Raw genomic sequence first — 17,859 nt, 5'->3', positions numbered from 1 at the left:
CATCCAGACCATAGCGAGCGTCGACGTCGACAATTACGGAGTCAGAAGGAACAAAGTTTCACGCCAGTACTCAGATTGCACTTTCAATCGACGTCACAAATGCGGAGCAGTGGTCTCAGATCGACGACCGACCTCGGCATATAGATAAGCAGGATGAACTTATGAATGCGTTTGGAGAGTATTAAACCTCGATATTCGTTGCTCATAAAAGGGAATTGTGCTCAAAGGCAAACCACTTTGGTGTGTCAAACCCGACGTTGTCGTCTTTCGTACAATTTAATCCGTCAACGTACTGCTGAGCTGCTCTCCGACTGCAATGTCTCGTTTGGTTTCGGCATCCGAGGCCTCCGGAGCTTGTTGCTGCACTCTACCCTGCATCAAGGCATACATGAAAATCTGCATCCTCGCACCATGAACCTTCATCTCCCACACATCTTGACTCACTCCAGGCTCTCTCAGCGATTCCAACGCTGCGTGATATGCTCTCCAGCCCGCATACCGTCGGGGTCCCCAAGGGTAAGACTTGCTCTCCTCTTCATCCTGGGCGACAGTCTTGACGGTCCATCCCTGGAGGTCGTCACAGACAGCGATCTTTGCTTGCGTCTCGTCTTCGTCAACCAAGTACTCATCCCACGGCTGCTTGCCATGAGCGAATGTGATCCAACGCCTTGCCGTTTCGCACGCTTGCTTCGCCAGCCAGTTGTCCCGGTGCTTGGGGTACCGGTCGAGTAAGGTGAGGAAGATGAATAAGATCTCCACGAAATGGTGACCTGTAACGAAACTGTGGTCAGACCCTGGGAATGGGTTTGACAGGCCGAAGGCGTAGCGGTAGATTTTTCTCTGCTTGCCGCTATCATGCTGTCCGAGCATGTTGCATAGCATGTCATATGGGGCTGAGAACATGATGTCTCCGATCACATACGTGAGATTGCCGAAGAAGAGGTTCGGGTCCATCTCCCAGGCTGCTTCGACCGTAGTAGGTATGTCGTATGCTTCGAGCAGTCCAACAGCTTGCGGTTCGGGAAGTGATGCTTTGACTACTCCAACAAACCCTGCGGCAGGTACTGCTCGAAGAGATTCCCTCAAGGCATACCCCTCTAAGAAATCGTCGCCGAGGATGATGTCCTCGAGCCACTCGCAGGATTGGATGAGAGACATCTGGCTTGTGTATGTGACCGGGCCTCGTGCGAAGAGAGGCTGGGGGATCTTTACACCTGGAGCATCTTCGGCGACGAGCAATATATGCGCGCCGGGATATTGCACGAGTGCTTCAGCAGGGATTTGTCTGAGTTTTTCCAGTCTTTCGCTCGCAGTCGCGCCTGTAATCTTGAATTGTTTCAAGAGACCCTGGTACTCGGCCTCTTTCTCTTGAAGAGACATATGGCCCATGACGACTCCGGACAGGAGAATGGCTCTTTTGAAAAGAGGCTCTGTGGATCCGCAGATATGGTACACTAGCAGCATACTTCCCGCCGACTCGCCAAACGCTGTGATATTCGATGCATCTCCGCCGAAGCCGCCGATGAACTTTTGTATCCAGGAGAAGGCTGTGCGCTGGTCCTGGATGTAATGGTTGAACGGACCATGAGGAGATGTCCCAGGGTCGGCAGGGTACTCTTCCAGTATGTCCTGACAGGCTAGGCTGCCCAGCCAGTTCAGACGGTAGCCGATGTTGATGGTGATGACCGGTAGGGAGATGGAGGCTGCGTATGCGGCCAGGGGTGCGTTTGAATGGAGACCATCCACGTGTCCGACGCCTTCTTGTGCCCCGCCGCCGTAGAGGTACAGAAGTATTGGAAGAGATGGCGGATTGTCGCCGTTGGCTAATGCGGCGAGGTGTGGCTCCGGTACAGAAATGGTCATGGTCAAACAGGTGAATTCGTTGAACTCAATGCCATGGTCATCGTCCAATTTGCCGCCATATGCTTCAAACCAACGTGCGGTCGTCCCGCCAATTTGAGGACATGCTGCTCCGAACTGGGTAAAGTTGCGATGTGGTCGGCCATCAAAATCGGATGGGATGGTGGTCAATGGCTCGCAAGGGGCGAAGCGTTTGGGCACTGAGGCAAATGGGATCGAGCAGAACTGGACGGTCGTTGACTCTTTGAAATGCTTGCTGCTTACCAGACGGCCCGTCAATGATCCAAGCTGAGGGTGAGTGTATGTATGAGTTGGACCAGTATATGTCGTCCTCGTCGGGGTAGATGAGGAAGCAGTGGACGCCATCTTGGTTCTGGCAAATGCTTTACAGCAACGTCGTAACACTTGCTTCACCTAGAGTGAATGGTGGTCGAACAGAGTTGCTCTAATTCCTGGCATTGAACTCTACGCTCATGATCATTAAGAATGTAAGATTGGAGGTCACAGCTGCAGGTTGGAGGTCCCAAGCTGCCGTTCGCATACTAGTTCAATCAGGCTTACCACCATTGTAATCGTAAACCATGTTGAAGGAGCCCAAAGATATGCAAACACAATCCGGTTATGTCGACCCTGCACCTCGGTCCTAGGTTTTAAACCAATAGCAGATCTATGGTCTGCATACTGCAGGGTAGGAGGACGTTGGCTTCGGATGCTGGAGTTCGCTCCTCGTATTGCGTGTCCTTCGGGATTCGCCGCCGGAGGAATATTCTGCCGGGCAGACGACAAGGCTGAAATGGCCAGGAGATCAAGCCTTGAGAGCGACGCGACCGCCATGGACAAACTTAGATAGAGCATAGATCGAGAGAGGTAACCGGAGGTCATCGACGGTGGTAAAGTGAGCTTAGTCTGGCATGCGTTCAAAAGGCATGAGCACTGCCTTGCCCATATTCATGACGATGACTGCGAACACTCCACTTGGTTCGTCCCATCTCACGACAATATGACAGATTGTCAGGTGCCGCTGGAGGCTTCTCAAAGGTAGACTCGTGGAAGATATGCAGACAGCGATTTGCTAGGGACAAACCAGGACATGGCGCCTTCTTCATACCAAGTCAAACCATTCTTGTTCTTTCAACTCACCTTTCATAGCTTCTCCATCCATCAGTCCTTGAACCCAAGGAGCGCTTCCTATCAACTGCCATTGCTCGCTCGGCTAAACTCGTCTTATCACGAATGGAGTCGCCGCGCCATAGAACACCACGATTTCGTCTCCTTCTTTCGTTTCCGCGGGCCCAACCCCTATCTTCGAGTCCCGGGTTATGAAAAGGCTCTTGTTGTTGCAAGTCAGCGCCATGGCGTACAAGTACCTCATCATATCACCCCTTGGAAGTTGTTGCAAAACTGGGCTGCGGTCAAGACAAGCTGCAGCCTCCTTCTCAGCTCGGTTCAACTCCTCGAGATCGCCTCGTAAGGCCTCGACGAGTTGGCGCGAGGCAATCGTCGCGTCAGCATCAGTCGAGATGAAATCCAAATATGCTTGTAAATACGCGCGGAAGTCGGCAAGGATAATTCTGCCATCGCGGGAGTACCGATTGAGAAACCTCGTGCAGCGGTACTTCATCGTGGTGCATGTTGCGAAAGCGTCCGCAATTCCACGCTTGTCGGTCGTCGAGTGAGGAAGACGGCACAGTCTCGCGAATATGCGTGCTGCGGGCCACCCAAGCCACTTCCACATTCGGAAAGGGTCGGTACGAGCCTGGGCGAAGCCTGCGGGGCAAAGGGTATCACTTTGGCAATTTTGAACTGGTGTTTTATGCCGAGGAGGGAGAGGACGCGATGCTGGCCGGTCTCCCTCAGACAGGGCTCTGTCCCAGGCGAAGCATGTGGTCTGCCAGAAATTTTGCTCAGATCAGGTGTCCAAGCTTCACGCTCGGGATGGGAAGCGAAATCGTCTGCTTTGCCATCGAACCGGGGCACCCAAGACGGAAAGGAAGGGTCTGGAGGGAAGAAGATTTTCGTGATGCTGAGCACGTATAAGGATCTGGAGGCTTTTATTATGCCTCGAATAGCTTCTCCGCATACAAACCAGGAGGGGCGCCTGTAGTCCACCTCGAAATGGTGTTTAATGGCGTTCGACATATCGAAGATGCCTTGAGTTGCAAAGAACTTGTCTCGCGGATCGGAGCTCTCGCTGAACCATGCGGTGTCGAAGAACGCCTGGGACGCAGCTCCCTTTTCTTGAAATTGTTGACGCAAGGCGCGGAGATAGAGAACTCTCCCGGCACCGAGTCTTGTAAACTCGACACTATGTTCAAGCAATTGCCGTAAAGCAATATACGATAGCCACCACGCCGCAGCAAACACGACTTCAAAGTCGAACGAAGGTAAGGCACCACAAAGAACGTGTATTTCTCGCGCAACGATAATCTCCTGGACGACCCACGCTCTTCTGAAATAAGGGCGGCCATAGAAGGCTTTCAAGATCGCCCTCTTCTCTTGAGTAGTTTCTTCAGCAGTCGTCCCACAAACTCGACAGGAGTATCGGAATCATGATGCTTGATGTTGTTGGAAAGCATTTCCATGGACATTTTGGGGTCATTGCAAGGATCCGCCCATTTGGTTATTAAATGGATCGCTCTGTGGAGAGTACCATCATCGGGACCGAGCCACGAGAAGACCTGCCGTGCACCCCTGAAGATGCGAGTCATCAGACGAACTTGCTGGTTACGTTCCTCAATGTCAATTTGATTGATGCTAATTGCATCAATCCAAAACGGACCGGGGATTCCGTCCTTCAGGACTCGATTGAGAGCATCTGTCAAGTTTCTGGCGATAGGCAGGTAGATGTCCAGGTCGGGTAGATGTACCTGCGATACCGCTGTCATGTCTCCACAATGGTATGACAAAGCATCGTAAGAGCTTCGAGTGTCGATGTCCAGATCGACGACTTCCAGCGATGCCACGAAGTTTGAGCTTGAGGAACCGTGCTGGATGTGGACAAGTCTTGTTTGAGAACCGGTAAGCAGTTTTGGATATGCAACGCGAGTTTCTGACAATGACATTACAGTTGGTCGAGGCTCTGACGCACCAATGCTGTGTACAGACATGGTCGTGCCTGGTGTGCAGTGGCTTCTGACCGCGATGTCTTCAAGAAGTCATTCACACCGTGAGGCTGAGCAGGTGGTTTCAGGTGCACTAAGACCAGTATGGCTTAGTCATGATTCAGGGGGGCGCCCAGGCTCCAACGCCTTGTCGATAACAGCCTGTTTGTTTGTCTTCCAAGATTGACGATACCCAACGGCGTACGACAAGGTTGTCAACACTGGGTAGGGCGTAGATCGAGAGGGAGGGAGACAGGAGGTCAACGAGGTTGCAGAGTGCGCTTACTCCGGCGTACGCTCAAACGGCATCAACACTGCCCAATTGTTGGGCTGCAGAAAATCAACTTTGATAAAGAGTGAGTACCCTGGATGGCAAAGGCAGGCAGCAGAGGTACATAGCTTCAAAATGAGCGGAATGCCGTTAGGGTGGGCGCCAACGGCAGGTGCTTTAGAAGGCCTCATTGTCTCAGGTGGTCGCCCATGACCCAACTGCTTGTCAAAAAACAGCCGGTCTGTTTTCCGGTTCACAAAGACCATAGCCCAACGGCGTACGACATGATGTTCAATGGGTATGTATCACCGAGCTTCTCGCTGTCGTGCGCCGTGCACATGCTGCACAATTTACCCCTTTTCGGCCCAGCCTCGCGCCCTTCAGCCATGTGTTCTGCACGACAGATGCAACGTTTATGCCACCAGCTCTTCGCCGCGGCGATGAGAACAACAGAACGCTGCGGAAACGGACAGTGACACTTCTGAAGACAATGTCTCATCACCAACCGCTTTGTTGTTCTCTTATCTTCCTCTTTCCATCCACAAACACCATCACACTTCTTTTCCTGCAGCAATCAAAGCAAACCTGACGCCAACAACCGCTTACCATGGACCAGCCATTGCAAGCTCCCCTACCTCAAGGACAAGTCAAAGTGGCTCTGCCACCGAATGAGCGAGAGGCGATGTACAATGCCTTCGTGCATTTCGTAGATCGCGACAACCAGAAGAGAGAGGAGTTCCTTCGGTTGTTCCAGAGCGAGCAACCAGCCCTGATCGAGAAGTTCTGGGGGCCTGAGCAGATCCAAGCACAAGACCTGTCCGATGAAGTCGTTCGAGGAATCAGCCAGATAATCTATGAACGCGACACCGCTAAAGATGTCGACATCGAAGTTCCACAGCAGCAAGTCACCAGAGAAATGCAAGAGTTCAATGATGCCTATGTCGGCAAGCTACTACCTGCCAGGCTGTACCAGCTGCAAGATCTCATCAAGGCCTCGGTACCAAGCACGCAAATGAGGGAAGGAGAATGGCTCAAGACCCTACCACCTAGCAGACTCCCCGAGAACGAGCAAATCTTCCTCAATAAGTTCTTGAAAGCTCACCTTCCAGACGAGGTCAAGGGAGCGATTGAGCAAGGAGAATCAGTACCAGACGAGCAATCTCAGGGGATCGAAGACCTCAACATGGAGTACCAGGCGTACATAGATGGAGGATGGATGTTTGATGGAAATCTGGAGCCAGTTGAGCCCGAGGAAGAGTCCGAGGAAGAATCCGAGGAAGAATGATTGGGACGAAGAATGGACGACAATGCTCGACATGACTGGTAATGACAACGATGATGATTATCAAAACTGTCTTGTGGACGTCGAATAGTCAGTCCGAGAAGGTGTTCTTAAGCCGGGCCTGTGTGGACCTCAGGGTCTGTGTCGGTTGTACCTTTTTCCAGGCGAATTGGAACAGTCCAGGCCAATAAATGCATATTCGGGCTTCTGTTCCTGTCGCTTACAAGTCCGTGCCCTCTTCCCCCAATTCAGCCTTTCCCAGAGCCTCCCACATCCTATTTGTGCCACCTCGACGCCCCCCGTTTCTCATTCGGCCCCCCAAAGATCAAATTTGCTAAAAAGTTTTTCATTATTGTTGACACGGTCTTGTTGCGAGGAAATACTGTAGCCCACATCCCCAAACGCGTGGAGCAGGCAGATTGAAATCTCTTTCCTGGGACGTGATGGCGTCGTCGACTATTGCTCGATTTCCTTCTTTCTGTTCCAGATCTTCATCTTCTTCATCTACTACTCCGTTATCGCATCTTTGGATCTCTGTTTCCACAGTTTCTACGCCCGGAGTTTCCCCCGCACCTCTCCTGCACCGGCGACCTCTGCATCTCTCACGGACCCTTACAAAATCATTGAACTCCCCCACACACGTCAAGCTGGCTCCCTCACGGTCATCACCATCCACTCGTCTGAGTCTCATCTCTAGACACCTGGAAGACCACCATCAGTCCTCCTACCCTCCCATAAACACTCCATATACCATTGAGCGAGACTCAGTACCTGCTTCCGCCGACGATCTTCCCTACACACGACCACTCTCACGATCACCTTCTCAAACACAAAAGAGACAGCTATCGACATCATCAGCCGCCAGAATGTCTGCACAACCTCCCCATCCTACCCTCCTGATCCCAGGACCTATCGAGATCAGCGATGAAGTCTCACAGTCCATGAGCCACTATGCGCAATCGCATGTTGGACAGCCTTTCGTCAACGTCTTCGGCGAGACGTTGACTATGCTCCGCGATCTCTTCCAGACCAAGAACCCGAACTCTCAACCATTCATCATCGCCGGCAGCGGCACTCTCGGTTGGGACCTCACGGCCGCCAACCTGGTAGAGCCCGGTGAGGACGTATTGGTGCTACATTCCGGCTACTTCGCAGACTCTTTCGCCGAGTGCTTCTCCATCTACGGCGCAAAGCCCAAGCAATTGAAAGCTCCCATTGGAGACAGACCACAGCTCCCGGAAATCGAAGCCGCTCTGAAAGAGAAGAAATACAAGGCTATCACAGTGACACATGTAGACACCTCGACCGGCGTCCTGTCGCAGATCCAAGCACTGTCCGACCTCGTTCGCAAGGTGTCCCCAGACACCCTACTGGTGGTGGACGGCGTCTGTTCCGTTGGAGGAGAAGAGCTCCACTTCGATAACATGGGCATCGACGTGGCCCTGACCGCCTCCCAGAAAGCCATTGGCTGCCCTCCCGGCCTGTCCATCATGATGGTGTCAGAAAAGGCCATGAACGTGTTCAAGTCGCGGAAGTCACCACCAGGAAGCTACTACGCCAGCTTCAAGAACTGGCTTCCCATCATGCAGAACTATGAGGCAAAGAAGCCTTCCTACTTCGCAACACCACCAACGCAGTTGGTTCAAGCACTCAACACTGCCCTGAAACAGCTTCTATCTCAACCTCTTGAAGCCCGCTTCGCTCAGCACCAGAAGATCAGCAAGTACGTCAAGTCCGAACTCACTAAGATGGGTCTCAAGCAATTACCTACGGATCCTGCCAACGCTGCCAACACCATGACTGCAATCTACCTGCCCGAGGGTCTGACGCCTCCTGAGATTCTGCCCAAGTTGATGGCGCAGGGTGTTGTGTTTGCCGGTGGTCTGCACAAGGAGATTGCCGCAAGATACATTCGGTTCGGACATATGGGCGTGAGCTCCATGGACGAGGCAAGAGGAGATATCGATAAGGCACTAAATGCTCTGAAGCAGGGACTCGCAGAGGTCGAGAAGGCTAAGAAATAGAGCTCAAAGGATACTATTACGGTTGTATTTGACGTGGAAGGAGACTGAGTCTAGGTGCATACATATTGCATATGGCGGCATGTCGGACGCCGCCAGCGCATGGGATGATTAGGACGTAGAGAAAAAGTATATGTGGTTTTTATACGAGGATGATGCTTCGAAGGTTTTCGTCGCATCGAGAATGAATATATGAGTTCAATCCGTACCCGGTTCCACAATATCTTGACATTGCAATGCCCAACAGGTTTCCATGCTCATGGTGTCGCTTGCCTCGAATATGAAAAATAGCACTCGCTCAAGGCTCCAGATTAATTGAAGTACATCTCACGCGCTAATTACGACCTTCGCAATGACCCAATCACGACAACGAAGCAAGGATCATGAGATCAAAGACGACTCTCTCATTCATTCGTCATTGGTGAAGTTGCTTCTCGCCCGGATCTTCTTGCCGTACTTGAAGAACAGGAATGGCATTGGTAGACATGCCAGCGACAGGAAAGCAAGCAGAGAGGAGGCCCACTGGTATCCCAAGTTTTCATACATCTGCGTTCCGAACAAGGGGAATGATGCTGCTGCAATGAGCCTGACCAGAACATTGGCCGCGACTGCGCTGGCAGCGACCTTGGCATAAGCATCCACAAGGAACGTGAGAACGCCAGTAAAGGCGAGGAAGACTCCCATGCCGAAGAAGCCACTTCCGATTATGGGCACGATCCAATGGACACTTTTGTATGTTGTCCAGCCGAACCAGAAGAGACCGATGGGCACCAAGATGGCGCCCAGCATGGCGGGAGGCAGGCGAAACTCTGGCGGAGGTTTGATCCCCTTTTGGCCCGTCTCTGCTTCCAGCTTTGCGACCATGCGGGCGAAGTTCTTGTTCCAGTAGGGATTGGTCATGGCGCCTATAATGATGCCCACTCCTAGACCGCAGAACGTCAGACCGACTTGGTACAGGCTGAAGCCGTGATTGTTGATGAAAACCAGAGGGAAGGCGCCGAAGAACAAGTAGACTATGCCTAGTAGGATGGCAGAGTAGAGGCATAGGAATAGACACATTGGTTCCAGGATCAGCAGTTTGCATGGCGTGATGCAGGAGTGCAGGACCGTATGCAGTACGGACGCGTCGTTCTTCTCGATCGGCGCCCACCAGCGCACGTTGCCTGTGTCTTTGCGCTTCTTGACCGCTTTCTGTTTGAGCAGAACTTTCTGAAACGTCTCTGGGACAAGGAAGATGACTGCTGCGGTTAGGATGCCCGACCAGATGAGTAGCGTGTAAAATGTCCAGCGCCACGATGCGAATTGGTTGATGAAGTCCCCAATAATTGGACCCGCCGCCGGACCCAGGAATGGTGAGGCTGTATAGATCATCATGGGAAAGGCGATTTGGCTGGGTTCGAAGAGATCGACGATGGAGCCGGCAGCGACGGCGAGGAATGCACTTCCTGCAAACCCGTCGAAAAAACGACCCACAATCATGGTCGCCATGCCTTGAGCAACAGCTTCCGGTATCAGCCAGATGGTGAACATGATCATCGAAATGATGTAGATCGGTCTTCGGCCGTAGAACTCGGATAAGGGAGCCAGAAACATAGGTCCCAGTGCTAGACCGATGACAAAGGAGGAAAGACCCAGTGTAGCGACTTCCCGTGATGTGTGGAAATGATCAATGAGTTGATCATAGGTGATTGTGTAGATTGACGATGCGCAAGTTACCAGGAATGAAGAGAACGAAAGAATGCCCGTAATGAGCCACTTTCTTGCCAGGCTCATATTGCGTGGTGACATTGGATCGTTCTTGCCATCCCAGCGGACCTCATATGCATCCGTCGGAGTGCGTTTCATGGCCAATGCATTGTCTCCTTCGTCCTCTTCGTCGCCGTTGTCCACATTATATACACCATAGCCATCGCTCACGGAGGCTCCTGTGCGGGTTTTGGTGATCGTGGGTCGGGTGACTGTGCGTCCATTAGATGTTGTGGTTGTGATGGGAATGTATGTCCTGTCGGCGGCGGTTTCGGCCTTTTCGAGCCGGAGTTCTGATTCTGCGGTGGTGGTGGATGAAGCGTAGTCGATTGGGTCTAGGGTTGACTGGTGGTGACCCTGGGCTTTCTCGACGTCGGCCATGGTGTTGGCGTTCTCAGGATGTTCCATGTGCGAAAGGAATGGCCACCAAGCGACAACAAGCTTTGATAATGCAGACTAGCAGGACTGAAACAATTGGATCTAATATGATTTTTCGCCTGTAACTCACTTCCGGGGTATCGTCAAACTAGTATGCCATCAATGACGGCGGGTACGTCATTATATAGAAGTCTCTGGATGTACATGTTTTTGTTGACTCTTTGTTGAGCTTTTGTAGACTTTGTGTAAAGCCTTTTCGATCCCGGCGGACATAGCATGGTATAGTCAGCAACATTGTTCTCTCTTAGGAATCATGCAACGGACATAACAGTTGGACACCAAACTGCGAACTTTAGTCCGTACAAGCTTTTGGAAGTCTGACGGCTGGTGCGGGTGATGCGGCCGATATGGCTACAACGGGCTGGTCAGTGGCCACCGCCAGGCTAGGGTTCGTTGTACAGTTGTACGAGGCTGTTATCAGTCTGGAGAGTCCACAGCCGCTTTATCCGCAGGTCTCAAGCGTTGCAAATCGTCTGGTCAACATTGCGTCATTTTCATGCTTCTCGCATCCTCGTACAACTCCTGGCCCAGATTAAGACCGGATTCGCCCGTCGATTACTTAAGTATTGGCGACTGCTCTCGGAAGGACCACCATGTTCACTCTCTAGTAGGGCTTCAACCCCTGTCGATCATTCAATGTCTGTGTGCCACGCAGAAACACTGATGTCGGACAGTCCTGCCCAGGATAAAAGCGGAGAGACGAACATGCGTATCGATGGCCCCTGGGATATCACCCGTGTAGGTCTTTGACCGTGATTCTGCAACAGTAGTGTCCAGGACGGGAGAATGTTATACTTCATCTCATTCGCTTCTCAGGCTAAATCACCACCTGAGGTAGCAGTTCATCCATGACAAATGGCCGAGCAAGCGGACTGAAGGAGCTTGAAATGAGCCAATCGCCTCCCACAGATCCTAAGCACCTCGCTGAATAAGCTGTGGCGGTAAGAACTAAGAAGTCCAGCCTTTGATGTTGCACGTTGCGACTCCCGCGAGGTTTGAAAGTGCGAGTGATAGAGTGCTTACTGCATTACGCCGACCAACTGCCGCCGGTCGATACTTGTATCAATTTAATATTGCACACAAATTCAAAACATATCCGCGGTGATACCATGGAGCCTCAATCCCATACCACTGGTGAGGTGGGAGAGCCTATACGCAAGAAGCGCAACAGGGTGGCCTTCAGCTGCACTAATTGTCGTCACAGCAAGCAAAGAGTGAGTAGCCGTCGCCGTCCTCTTACCTGCTCAGCTGATGAATCATCAGTGTAATCGAGGAAGCCCATGCATGACCTGTGTACTCCGCGGCAAGCAAGATAGCTGTCGCTACACAGACGACAAGTCCGGGTGAGTTCTTCAACCTTATTCCTGTGGAATTGACGCTCTGGATCCTGACACCCATAGTCGGGCCTGGCAGGATGAGAACTCCGAACCCAAAGGAAGGTCTAGCTCTCCAGAGTCTTCCCCGCCAAAACAAGACAATCCCGATCTTTCTAGCTTTGGATACTCCGATGTCAATGCGCACAATGTTCTCGGAATCGTCAAGAAGCTGGAACATCTCGAGACAGGAAACACTCACACGCCGCGCCGCAAGACCAACACGGTTTCACTGAGCCACGCGTCCTCGGAAACATACCGAGCACTCATCAAGCGACTACCCTGCCGAACATGTGTCGAACACCTAGTTCAAGTCTTTTTCACCGAAGTGAATTGGCAATTTGCTATCGTCGACCGAAACATCTTCGATGATCAGCTAACGGAGTATTATCGATATCAGAGCGCCTCCATACTCGAGCCACAAGATCAGATACCCACAGACCAATTGACTTTTCCTGCTTTGCTATTTCAGGTCATCGGTCTGGCTGTCCAATTCTTACCCGCCCAAGCTGGCCAAGGCCTACACTCTGCTTGTCTGCGGGGCATTCCTCGTGATGGAAAGTACGACCTGCAGGGCTGCCACACTATGCAACTGCTGAATCTGGTGGGTAAGAACGCGATGAATCTGACCTATATCCAAGCAGAATTCCTCCGGATTTCCTGGTTGAAGAATTGTGGTTTCATTGCTGAAGCATGGCATGCCCTGGCACAGACCATAATGGATGCTCAAGACATCGGTCTCCATCGAGATGATTTCAAAGTTGACGCCAGCGATGCCGAGGAGGTGTGCGAGCAATTATGGCAGATATTGTTGCGGCGTCGAACCATGATGAATCTGTATCTATGGGACAGGTGAGTACAACTAGGCGGATCTGAGGACTTTAGCTGATGTTGGTTAAGTGAGATGGGCATCGTCTTAGGGAAGAGCTTTACTATTACTTTGAGTGACTGCAACATAGTCCCACCAACGGATTGTGATATTCCCACGAATCGAAGATCTACAGCGCCATTGCCACGAGCACTCGACGAAAAGCCAAACGAATTCACTTTACGCTTCCTGGAGTCTCGATTGACATCAAACCTACATGAGGTCAAAGCATTGGAGGCTGAAGGGCCATATCCTCGTGACTACAGCAAAGTTGAACGCCTACACCAACAGGCTATAGGCTACATCGACAGCATGCCGGCCATCTACCGTTCTGAATTTTCCGATACCTCTTATGACCTGGAATGCCCCTGGCTTCCTGCACAACGCGAGTATCTGTGTTCAGGGGGATGGCTCTTCGTCCTGTTAATCCACCGGACATACCTCTTCTCAATACCTAAGAGCCGTGAAGCAATAATGAGAGCCGGGATTGAAGCCCTCCGCGCTCAACAAAGGTTCTTCATTCTTCTCCAGCCGCATCACCACAAATTGTTCACACTCACATATCTGAGCGCTGAGCCGGCAATCTCTATGCTGGCCGTGTTGATCACTTTTCCGGAAGAGCATGGAGATTTGGTTGAGGAAGCATTTCGATGTATCAGAGAAGCCCTTTGGAGGCTCAACCAGATCCGTGGTACCAACAATATCGCAGGACCTGGCGCAAACGTAATTCAGAATCTCCTCGGCCGAGCTGAGCTGAAGCATAAGCATATACTGACAGGGAATGCGGAAAGTCTCACTACTGGCACGAGATCGTCAGACCTGTCTTCCGTGACACAAAGTCCACACCAGGAGAGCCTCCAAGGGTCGTCCCTAACCTCTGAGAATGCGGACCAACAAGCACAATATCGTGCTCCTCAATTCCTGAACATGGCGGATTGGTCCTCGCTCTCTACATTTCAGCAGGCGAACACAACAGCACAGCCAGCCGGCAATACCAACTATGCCTTGAATGAGTCCCCACTGCGACCACTCGTTGATCTAGCATATCACGATCTTACGACAAGCCATCCATTTGAGCTGGGCAGCCAAGGGACTGGGTCGGTATTCGATGTTTCAATGGGTTCGCAGCAGATGGCAGCGCAATTTCAGGGAACTTTTGATGACAATTCGTTCTGGAACTTTATGAATACGAATACACTGACGTTCCCGACATAAAGTCTTGACGAAGAAGAAGCACATCTTCAGCGGGACAGCTCATACGACAATCGACAGATGCTTCGGGATCAGGAATCTACTCGGAAAAGACCACAGCTCTGACGCAATGTGAGTGTGACTGCTTGAACGAGTCAAATAATTCATCGACCGGTTCATCTAGAAGACAGCTTTGTTTCCAGGCGTATACTACTGTGGCAAAGTCTGTCTTACTCTGGCGGGGCATTCAACAACCACCACCGCCTCCGCCTCCGCCGCCTCCACCGCCTCCACCACCAGAACTTGCACCAGCAGTGGCACTCGAAACAGCAGCAGCGGTTGCTGATGCGCCAGCATTCGAAGCAAACAGAGCATGTTTGTTGGCCGAATGTGCTGTACCATTCTTCCTGCCCCCTTTGCGCTTCTCTGTGTGTGGCTGGGGTCCGGGCCCCATGTCCTTGTCGTCCGAGAAGCACATGGTGCGAGCGGACGTCAATGTATGAGTCTGATGTTATTAGGGCTTTCCTCCTTGTCGATGGTGATACACTGCTCTTGAAGTGTAATAGCGGACAAACTGTCTGACTGATGAGGTTGATCGCCGAAGTGCTTGGAATGTCAAGACAAGGCTTTTTGATAATGTGACTAGCAAGTTCACAGTCAACAAGCAACAGACACTGAACAATTTTATATCCATCTATGAGATGACTTCTCCAGTGTCCCTCCCCATCAAGCTGGCCACAGCCACAACTGAAGTACACTACGTCGTATGAGGCTCCAAGACGCGGCAAGGCTGGCGATCCCTATACTTTAATTGACGTACTGATGGGGCCAGCGAGGCTAACTCGTCGCTGCGCCATGTCAAGCCAACCAATGGGGCTGCCGTTGCAAGATATGTGGTTGCACTGGGGGCCTCGAATACATTCTTGATCGCCAGAGTGTGCCTGATCGACATGGAAGACAGAGTGAATCGACGTATGGACATTCTTCAACAGCGCGATAACATCTTACCTAGGATGCCTGAACTCTGCTATCCGGAGTATCATCATTGCAAGTCAGCCATTCATCAGTCATGCGGCCCTCGAATCCAAGGTGTTGTTGTCCTTGAAACTAATAAGGGGCTTGGCCTGAGCCTCGGTCTTGCTCCAGCAGCCACTCGTTACTGCCATCATATTGTCTTCCTGCCTAGTTCCACAGTACAGTATGTGTTTATTGTGGCTTGATGCGTCACCTCCAAGCAAAGTAAGCTAACACAGACAACCTCATGCTTGCAGAATAATGATATATATGTGCACATCAATTGGTCTGACCTCTCTTGCAACATCTACTCAATCCTTCCAGCGCTCCTTCCAGCGCAACGCTACCTCCCGACCTTGCCATATTGCAAGACACCCTCGAATGTCCAGACAGATTTACGTCTTCCACTTAGCAATCGTCAGCCACACATCCGCCGCACGTGAAGCGAGCGAGGCAGTCCGCCGATCAGGCGGTAAGATCGGCTCGCAGCGTCTTATTCAAGTCGAGCCCACCAAGTCCTTGATCTTGACGAAGAGCAAACAGCCAACGGGGGTTGACAACGTGCTAAGTCAGGAAGAGATGGCCGATGCCTCGCGAAAGACAATGCCGTTTGGGGCAACGTGGACTGACCCTCCTGGCAAGCGATGCGATGGAGCACGTCCACTGACTAGGCAATGCTTGTGACCTCTCGGACAGCATACTCGTACAGCCACCATGACTTGTTCCGCAGCTGAGTTCTTGTGCAGATCTCGCCAAGTTCTACCCACAATGGAAGTTGGCTTGACACATTGTTACTCGTAAGTTGCATAATTGCAGGTACTGAGACAACTTCTGTGGGCATCCTGACTACGCATTCACGAAGTAAGCCACCCGAACTCCCCCATGATGCCTTCTTCATCCACATGGTGAGGTTTCATCCTCGGTCCTCAATGATTCCGTTACTGTCCCCCGCAGCGGCCATATTCCGCGAGCCTTACCAAGCGTGCAGTGCCTGGAGGATTGTGAAGATGGACTTGTAACAAGCATTGCCAATTCGCATCGGATCTGCGCCAGCGTTGGGCTTAATTCTCGACCCATTGGTCGCTAAAGAAAAGGGGGCCCCGGCTTCCCCTCAAATCGATCCATGTTTCCATGCTTTTTAGCTCACCATGGGCACTTTATGCAATCATTATGTCAACCCTCAACGACTACCGAAATGAATTCATGCATGATCAGCAATGCGATGAAACCTGGGGGACAGTGCATGACGATGAACAGTGGCTCCAGCATGCTCCAGCTACATAAGCTGGTGCAACCCCGGAACTGGCGGCAACCTGCCATCCCAACTTGATTCTCGAGATTGAAGGTGTGATATCCTGCTGTCTCGAAAAACCCCTGCTTGACCAGGACTTGTTTGTATTTGATCGGCGAGAACAATACCGCTTGAGAGACCTGGCCATGGCAGACAAAGGGTCTCCAATGAACAACTTGAACTCGCGAGACGACGTGCTCCGCCGTGTCCAGACGGCAGACAGCGTCTTCCTACCTCGCGAGGTTTTTGAGGCTCTTTACCTCAATCCAGAACGCAATGTTCCCAACGATCTGCGCAAGAGGGTATGCTGATCTCCTTTGCACACAAGAATACTGATCATGACTCCGGCTAGCTCGGCAACCCTACGCCTGCCGCTTTGATCGGCTTCGTGATGGCATCGACGCCTTATGCCTGCGCCAACATGGGCTGGCGAGGTGCAGGTGGCTTGGGAGGTGCTTTGATGTGAGTACTCACCCACCTGCTTTGTATCCACGACGGCTCTGCTAGTATGAGTCAACTTTGCTAACTCGGCTACCCATGACAGTCCAGTCATGATCTTTTTCGGAGGCATTCTTCAAATCGTCGGCGCAATGATGGAATGGGTTTTGGGGAACACCTTCTCCATGTGCCTCTTCTTCACCTACGGAACCTTCTGGCTCGTCGCTGGCACGCAGCTAGTCCCCTGGTTCGGCGTGGGCATTCACTACTCTGCCACAGGAGATAGTCTGGCTGGCATGGCGGAACCCGCATATTATGCTACATTTGGTGTGTTCACCCATTGTCCGAGACCCTCCACCGAAGCAAGCTAATGGATGAGCAGGATTCTACTACCTCACGCTAGCCATGATCACGACGGTCTTCATGATCTGTAGCTTGCGCACGAACATCGTCTTCTTCTCGGCATTGTTCACTTTGATCTTCGCATTCGCTTGTGCGGCTGGAGCATTCTGGAACTTGGCACTGGGTAATGTCCAGGCTGGAGAGAACTTGACTGTTGTACGTATACGTCCCCCTTCGATATCAACGACAACCTTTGGAGCTTCGGCTGACATGATGGCGGATTCAGGCCGCCGGAGCATTCACATTCGCATTGACCATGATGATATGGTACCTTCTCATCGTGCAGCTGCTCGAGTCGGTCGATTTTCCGATCACGTTACCTGTCGGCGACCTCTCACAGAAGATCAGGGGGAAGAAAGAGAGGCTGGCGATGAAGGGAGGCGTCAACGTTGCTGAGCCTGAGCAACTGCGAGAATAATAGCCAGATCAGCCAGATCAGTCAGGGATGTCGGTGGTCTGTTCTGCAGAGTATAGTCCTGCCCTATGTCCCGACAGGATAAGGAAGGGTATAAGTTGAAAAGTCAAACCTCATACGGAAATTGTCTGACTGAAGGGTCAGAGGT

General features: G+C 51.8%; 8 protein-coding genes across 8 annotated transcripts; 5 read left to right on the top strand and 3 right to left on the bottom strand.

Moving 5' to 3' along the window:
* Positions 1-170: 170 nt before the first annotated feature.
* Positions 171-2,649, bottom strand: EDD37DRAFT_59238 (Alpha/Beta hydrolase protein). Its single transcript, XM_062814533.1, has one exon. It carries the CDS (start codon positions 2,224-2,226, stop codon positions 277-279), a length of 1,950 nt encoding a protein of 649 aa, XP_062675455.1. The 5' UTR covers positions 2,227-2,649; the 3' UTR covers positions 171-276.
* An 828-nt stretch (positions 2,650-3,477) lies between these two features.
* On the bottom strand, positions 3,478-4,967 carry EDD37DRAFT_671388 (heterokaryon incompatibility protein-domain-containing protein; the record flags this gene model as incomplete). Its single annotated transcript, XM_062819410.1, has 2 exons — positions 3,478-4,355; positions 4,511-4,967. 2 exons carry the CDS (start codon positions 4,965-4,967, stop codon positions 3,478-3,480), a joined length of 1,335 nt encoding a protein of 444 aa, XP_062675454.1.
* Positions 4,968-5,669: 702 nt separating this feature from the next.
* EDD37DRAFT_59224 (uncharacterized protein) lies at positions 5,670-6,863 on the top strand. Its single transcript, XM_062814530.1, has one exon. The coding sequence runs from the start codon at positions 5,840-5,842 to the stop codon at positions 6,515-6,517; it is 678 nt and encodes a 225-aa protein (XP_062675453.1). The 5' UTR covers positions 5,670-5,839; the 3' UTR covers positions 6,518-6,863.
* EDD37DRAFT_59167 (alanine-glyoxylate transaminase) lies at positions 6,738-8,741 on the top strand. The gene has a single exon (XM_062814520.1). The coding sequence runs from the start codon at positions 6,958-6,960 to the stop codon at positions 8,536-8,538; it is 1,581 nt and encodes a 526-aa protein (XP_062675452.1). The 5' UTR covers positions 6,738-6,957; the 3' UTR covers positions 8,539-8,741.
* On the bottom strand, positions 8,648-10,977 carry EDD37DRAFT_59196 (MFS transporter). Its single transcript, XM_062814526.1, has one exon. It carries the CDS (start codon positions 10,687-10,689, stop codon positions 8,944-8,946), a length of 1,746 nt encoding a protein of 581 aa, XP_062675451.1. The 5' UTR covers positions 10,690-10,977; the 3' UTR covers positions 8,648-8,943.
* A 672-nt stretch (positions 10,978-11,649) lies between these two features.
* On the top strand, positions 11,650-14,336 carry EDD37DRAFT_59029 (uncharacterized protein). Its single transcript, XM_062814505.1, has 4 exons — positions 11,650-11,933; positions 11,983-12,062; positions 12,120-12,944; positions 12,993-14,336. The coding sequence occupies exons 1-4, from the start codon at positions 11,829-11,831 to the stop codon at positions 14,173-14,175; spliced, it is 2,193 nt and encodes a 730-aa protein (XP_062675450.1). The 5' UTR covers positions 11,650-11,828; the 3' UTR covers positions 14,176-14,336.
* Positions 14,337-14,917: 581 nt separating this feature from the next.
* On the top strand, positions 14,918-16,226 carry EDD37DRAFT_59107 (uncharacterized protein). Its single transcript, XM_062814514.1, has 2 exons — positions 14,918-15,349; positions 15,423-16,226. The coding sequence occupies exons 1-2, from the start codon at positions 15,102-15,104 to the stop codon at positions 15,847-15,849; spliced, it is 675 nt and encodes a 224-aa protein (XP_062675449.1). The 5' UTR covers positions 14,918-15,101; the 3' UTR covers positions 15,850-16,226.
* A 376-nt stretch (positions 16,227-16,602) lies between these two features.
* Positions 16,603-17,714, top strand: EDD37DRAFT_645315 (putative plasma membrane ammonium transporter; the record flags this gene model as incomplete). Its single annotated transcript, XM_062817620.1, has 5 exons — positions 16,603-16,758; positions 16,809-16,918; positions 17,001-17,221; positions 17,277-17,452; positions 17,523-17,714. The coding sequence occupies 5 exons, from the start codon at positions 16,603-16,605 to the stop codon at positions 17,712-17,714; spliced, it is 855 nt and encodes a 284-aa protein (XP_062675448.1).
* Between the last annotated feature and the right edge of the window lie 145 nt (positions 17,715-17,859).

The sequence above is a fragment of the Exophiala viscosa genome (genome assembly GCF_022695815.1).
Source record: "Exophiala viscosa unplaced genomic scaffold EDD37scaffold_1, whole genome shotgun sequence".
NCBI lineage: Eukaryota > Fungi > Ascomycota > Eurotiomycetes > Chaetothyriales > Herpotrichiellaceae > Exophiala > Exophiala viscosa.
This window is presented reverse-complemented; position numbering and strand designations above follow the sequence as displayed.

What these genes read in the sequence shown, in the direction of transcription:
- EDD37DRAFT_59238 (XM_062814533.1), bottom strand. Translation starts at nt 2,226, where the DNA reads ATGGCGTCCACTGCTTCCTCATCTACCCCGACGAGGACGACATATACT.
- EDD37DRAFT_59224 (XM_062814530.1), top strand. Translation starts at nt 5,840, where the DNA reads ATGGACCAGCCATTGCAAGCTCCCCTACCTCAAGGACAAGTCAAAGTG.
- EDD37DRAFT_59167 (XM_062814520.1), top strand. Translation starts at nt 6,958, where the DNA reads ATGGCGTCGTCGACTATTGCTCGATTTCCTTCTTTCTGTTCCAGATCT.
- EDD37DRAFT_59196 (XM_062814526.1), bottom strand. Translation starts at nt 10,689, where the DNA reads ATGGAACATCCTGAGAACGCCAACACCATGGCCGACGTCGAGAAAGCC.
- EDD37DRAFT_59029 (XM_062814505.1), top strand. Translation starts at nt 11,829, where the DNA reads ATGGAGCCTCAATCCCATACCACTGGTGAGGTGGGAGAGCCTATACGC. An exon ending in GTCGTCACAGCAAGCAAAGA is followed by an intron (nt 11,934 to 11,982) that starts GTGAGTAGCCGT and finishes ATGAATCATCAG; the next exon opens with TGTAATCGAGGAAGCCCATG. An exon ending in TACACAGACGACAAGTCCGG is followed by an intron (nt 12,063 to 12,119) that starts GTGAGTTCTTCA and finishes TGACACCCATAG; the next exon opens with TCGGGCCTGGCAGGATGAGA.
- EDD37DRAFT_59107 (XM_062814514.1), top strand. Translation starts at nt 15,102, where the DNA reads ATGGAAGACAGAGTGAATCGACGTATGGACATTCTTCAACAGCGCGAT. An exon ending in CTGCCTAGTTCCACAGTACA is followed by an intron (nt 15,350 to 15,422) that starts GTATGTGTTTAT and finishes TCATGCTTGCAG; the next exon opens with AATAATGATATATATGTGCA.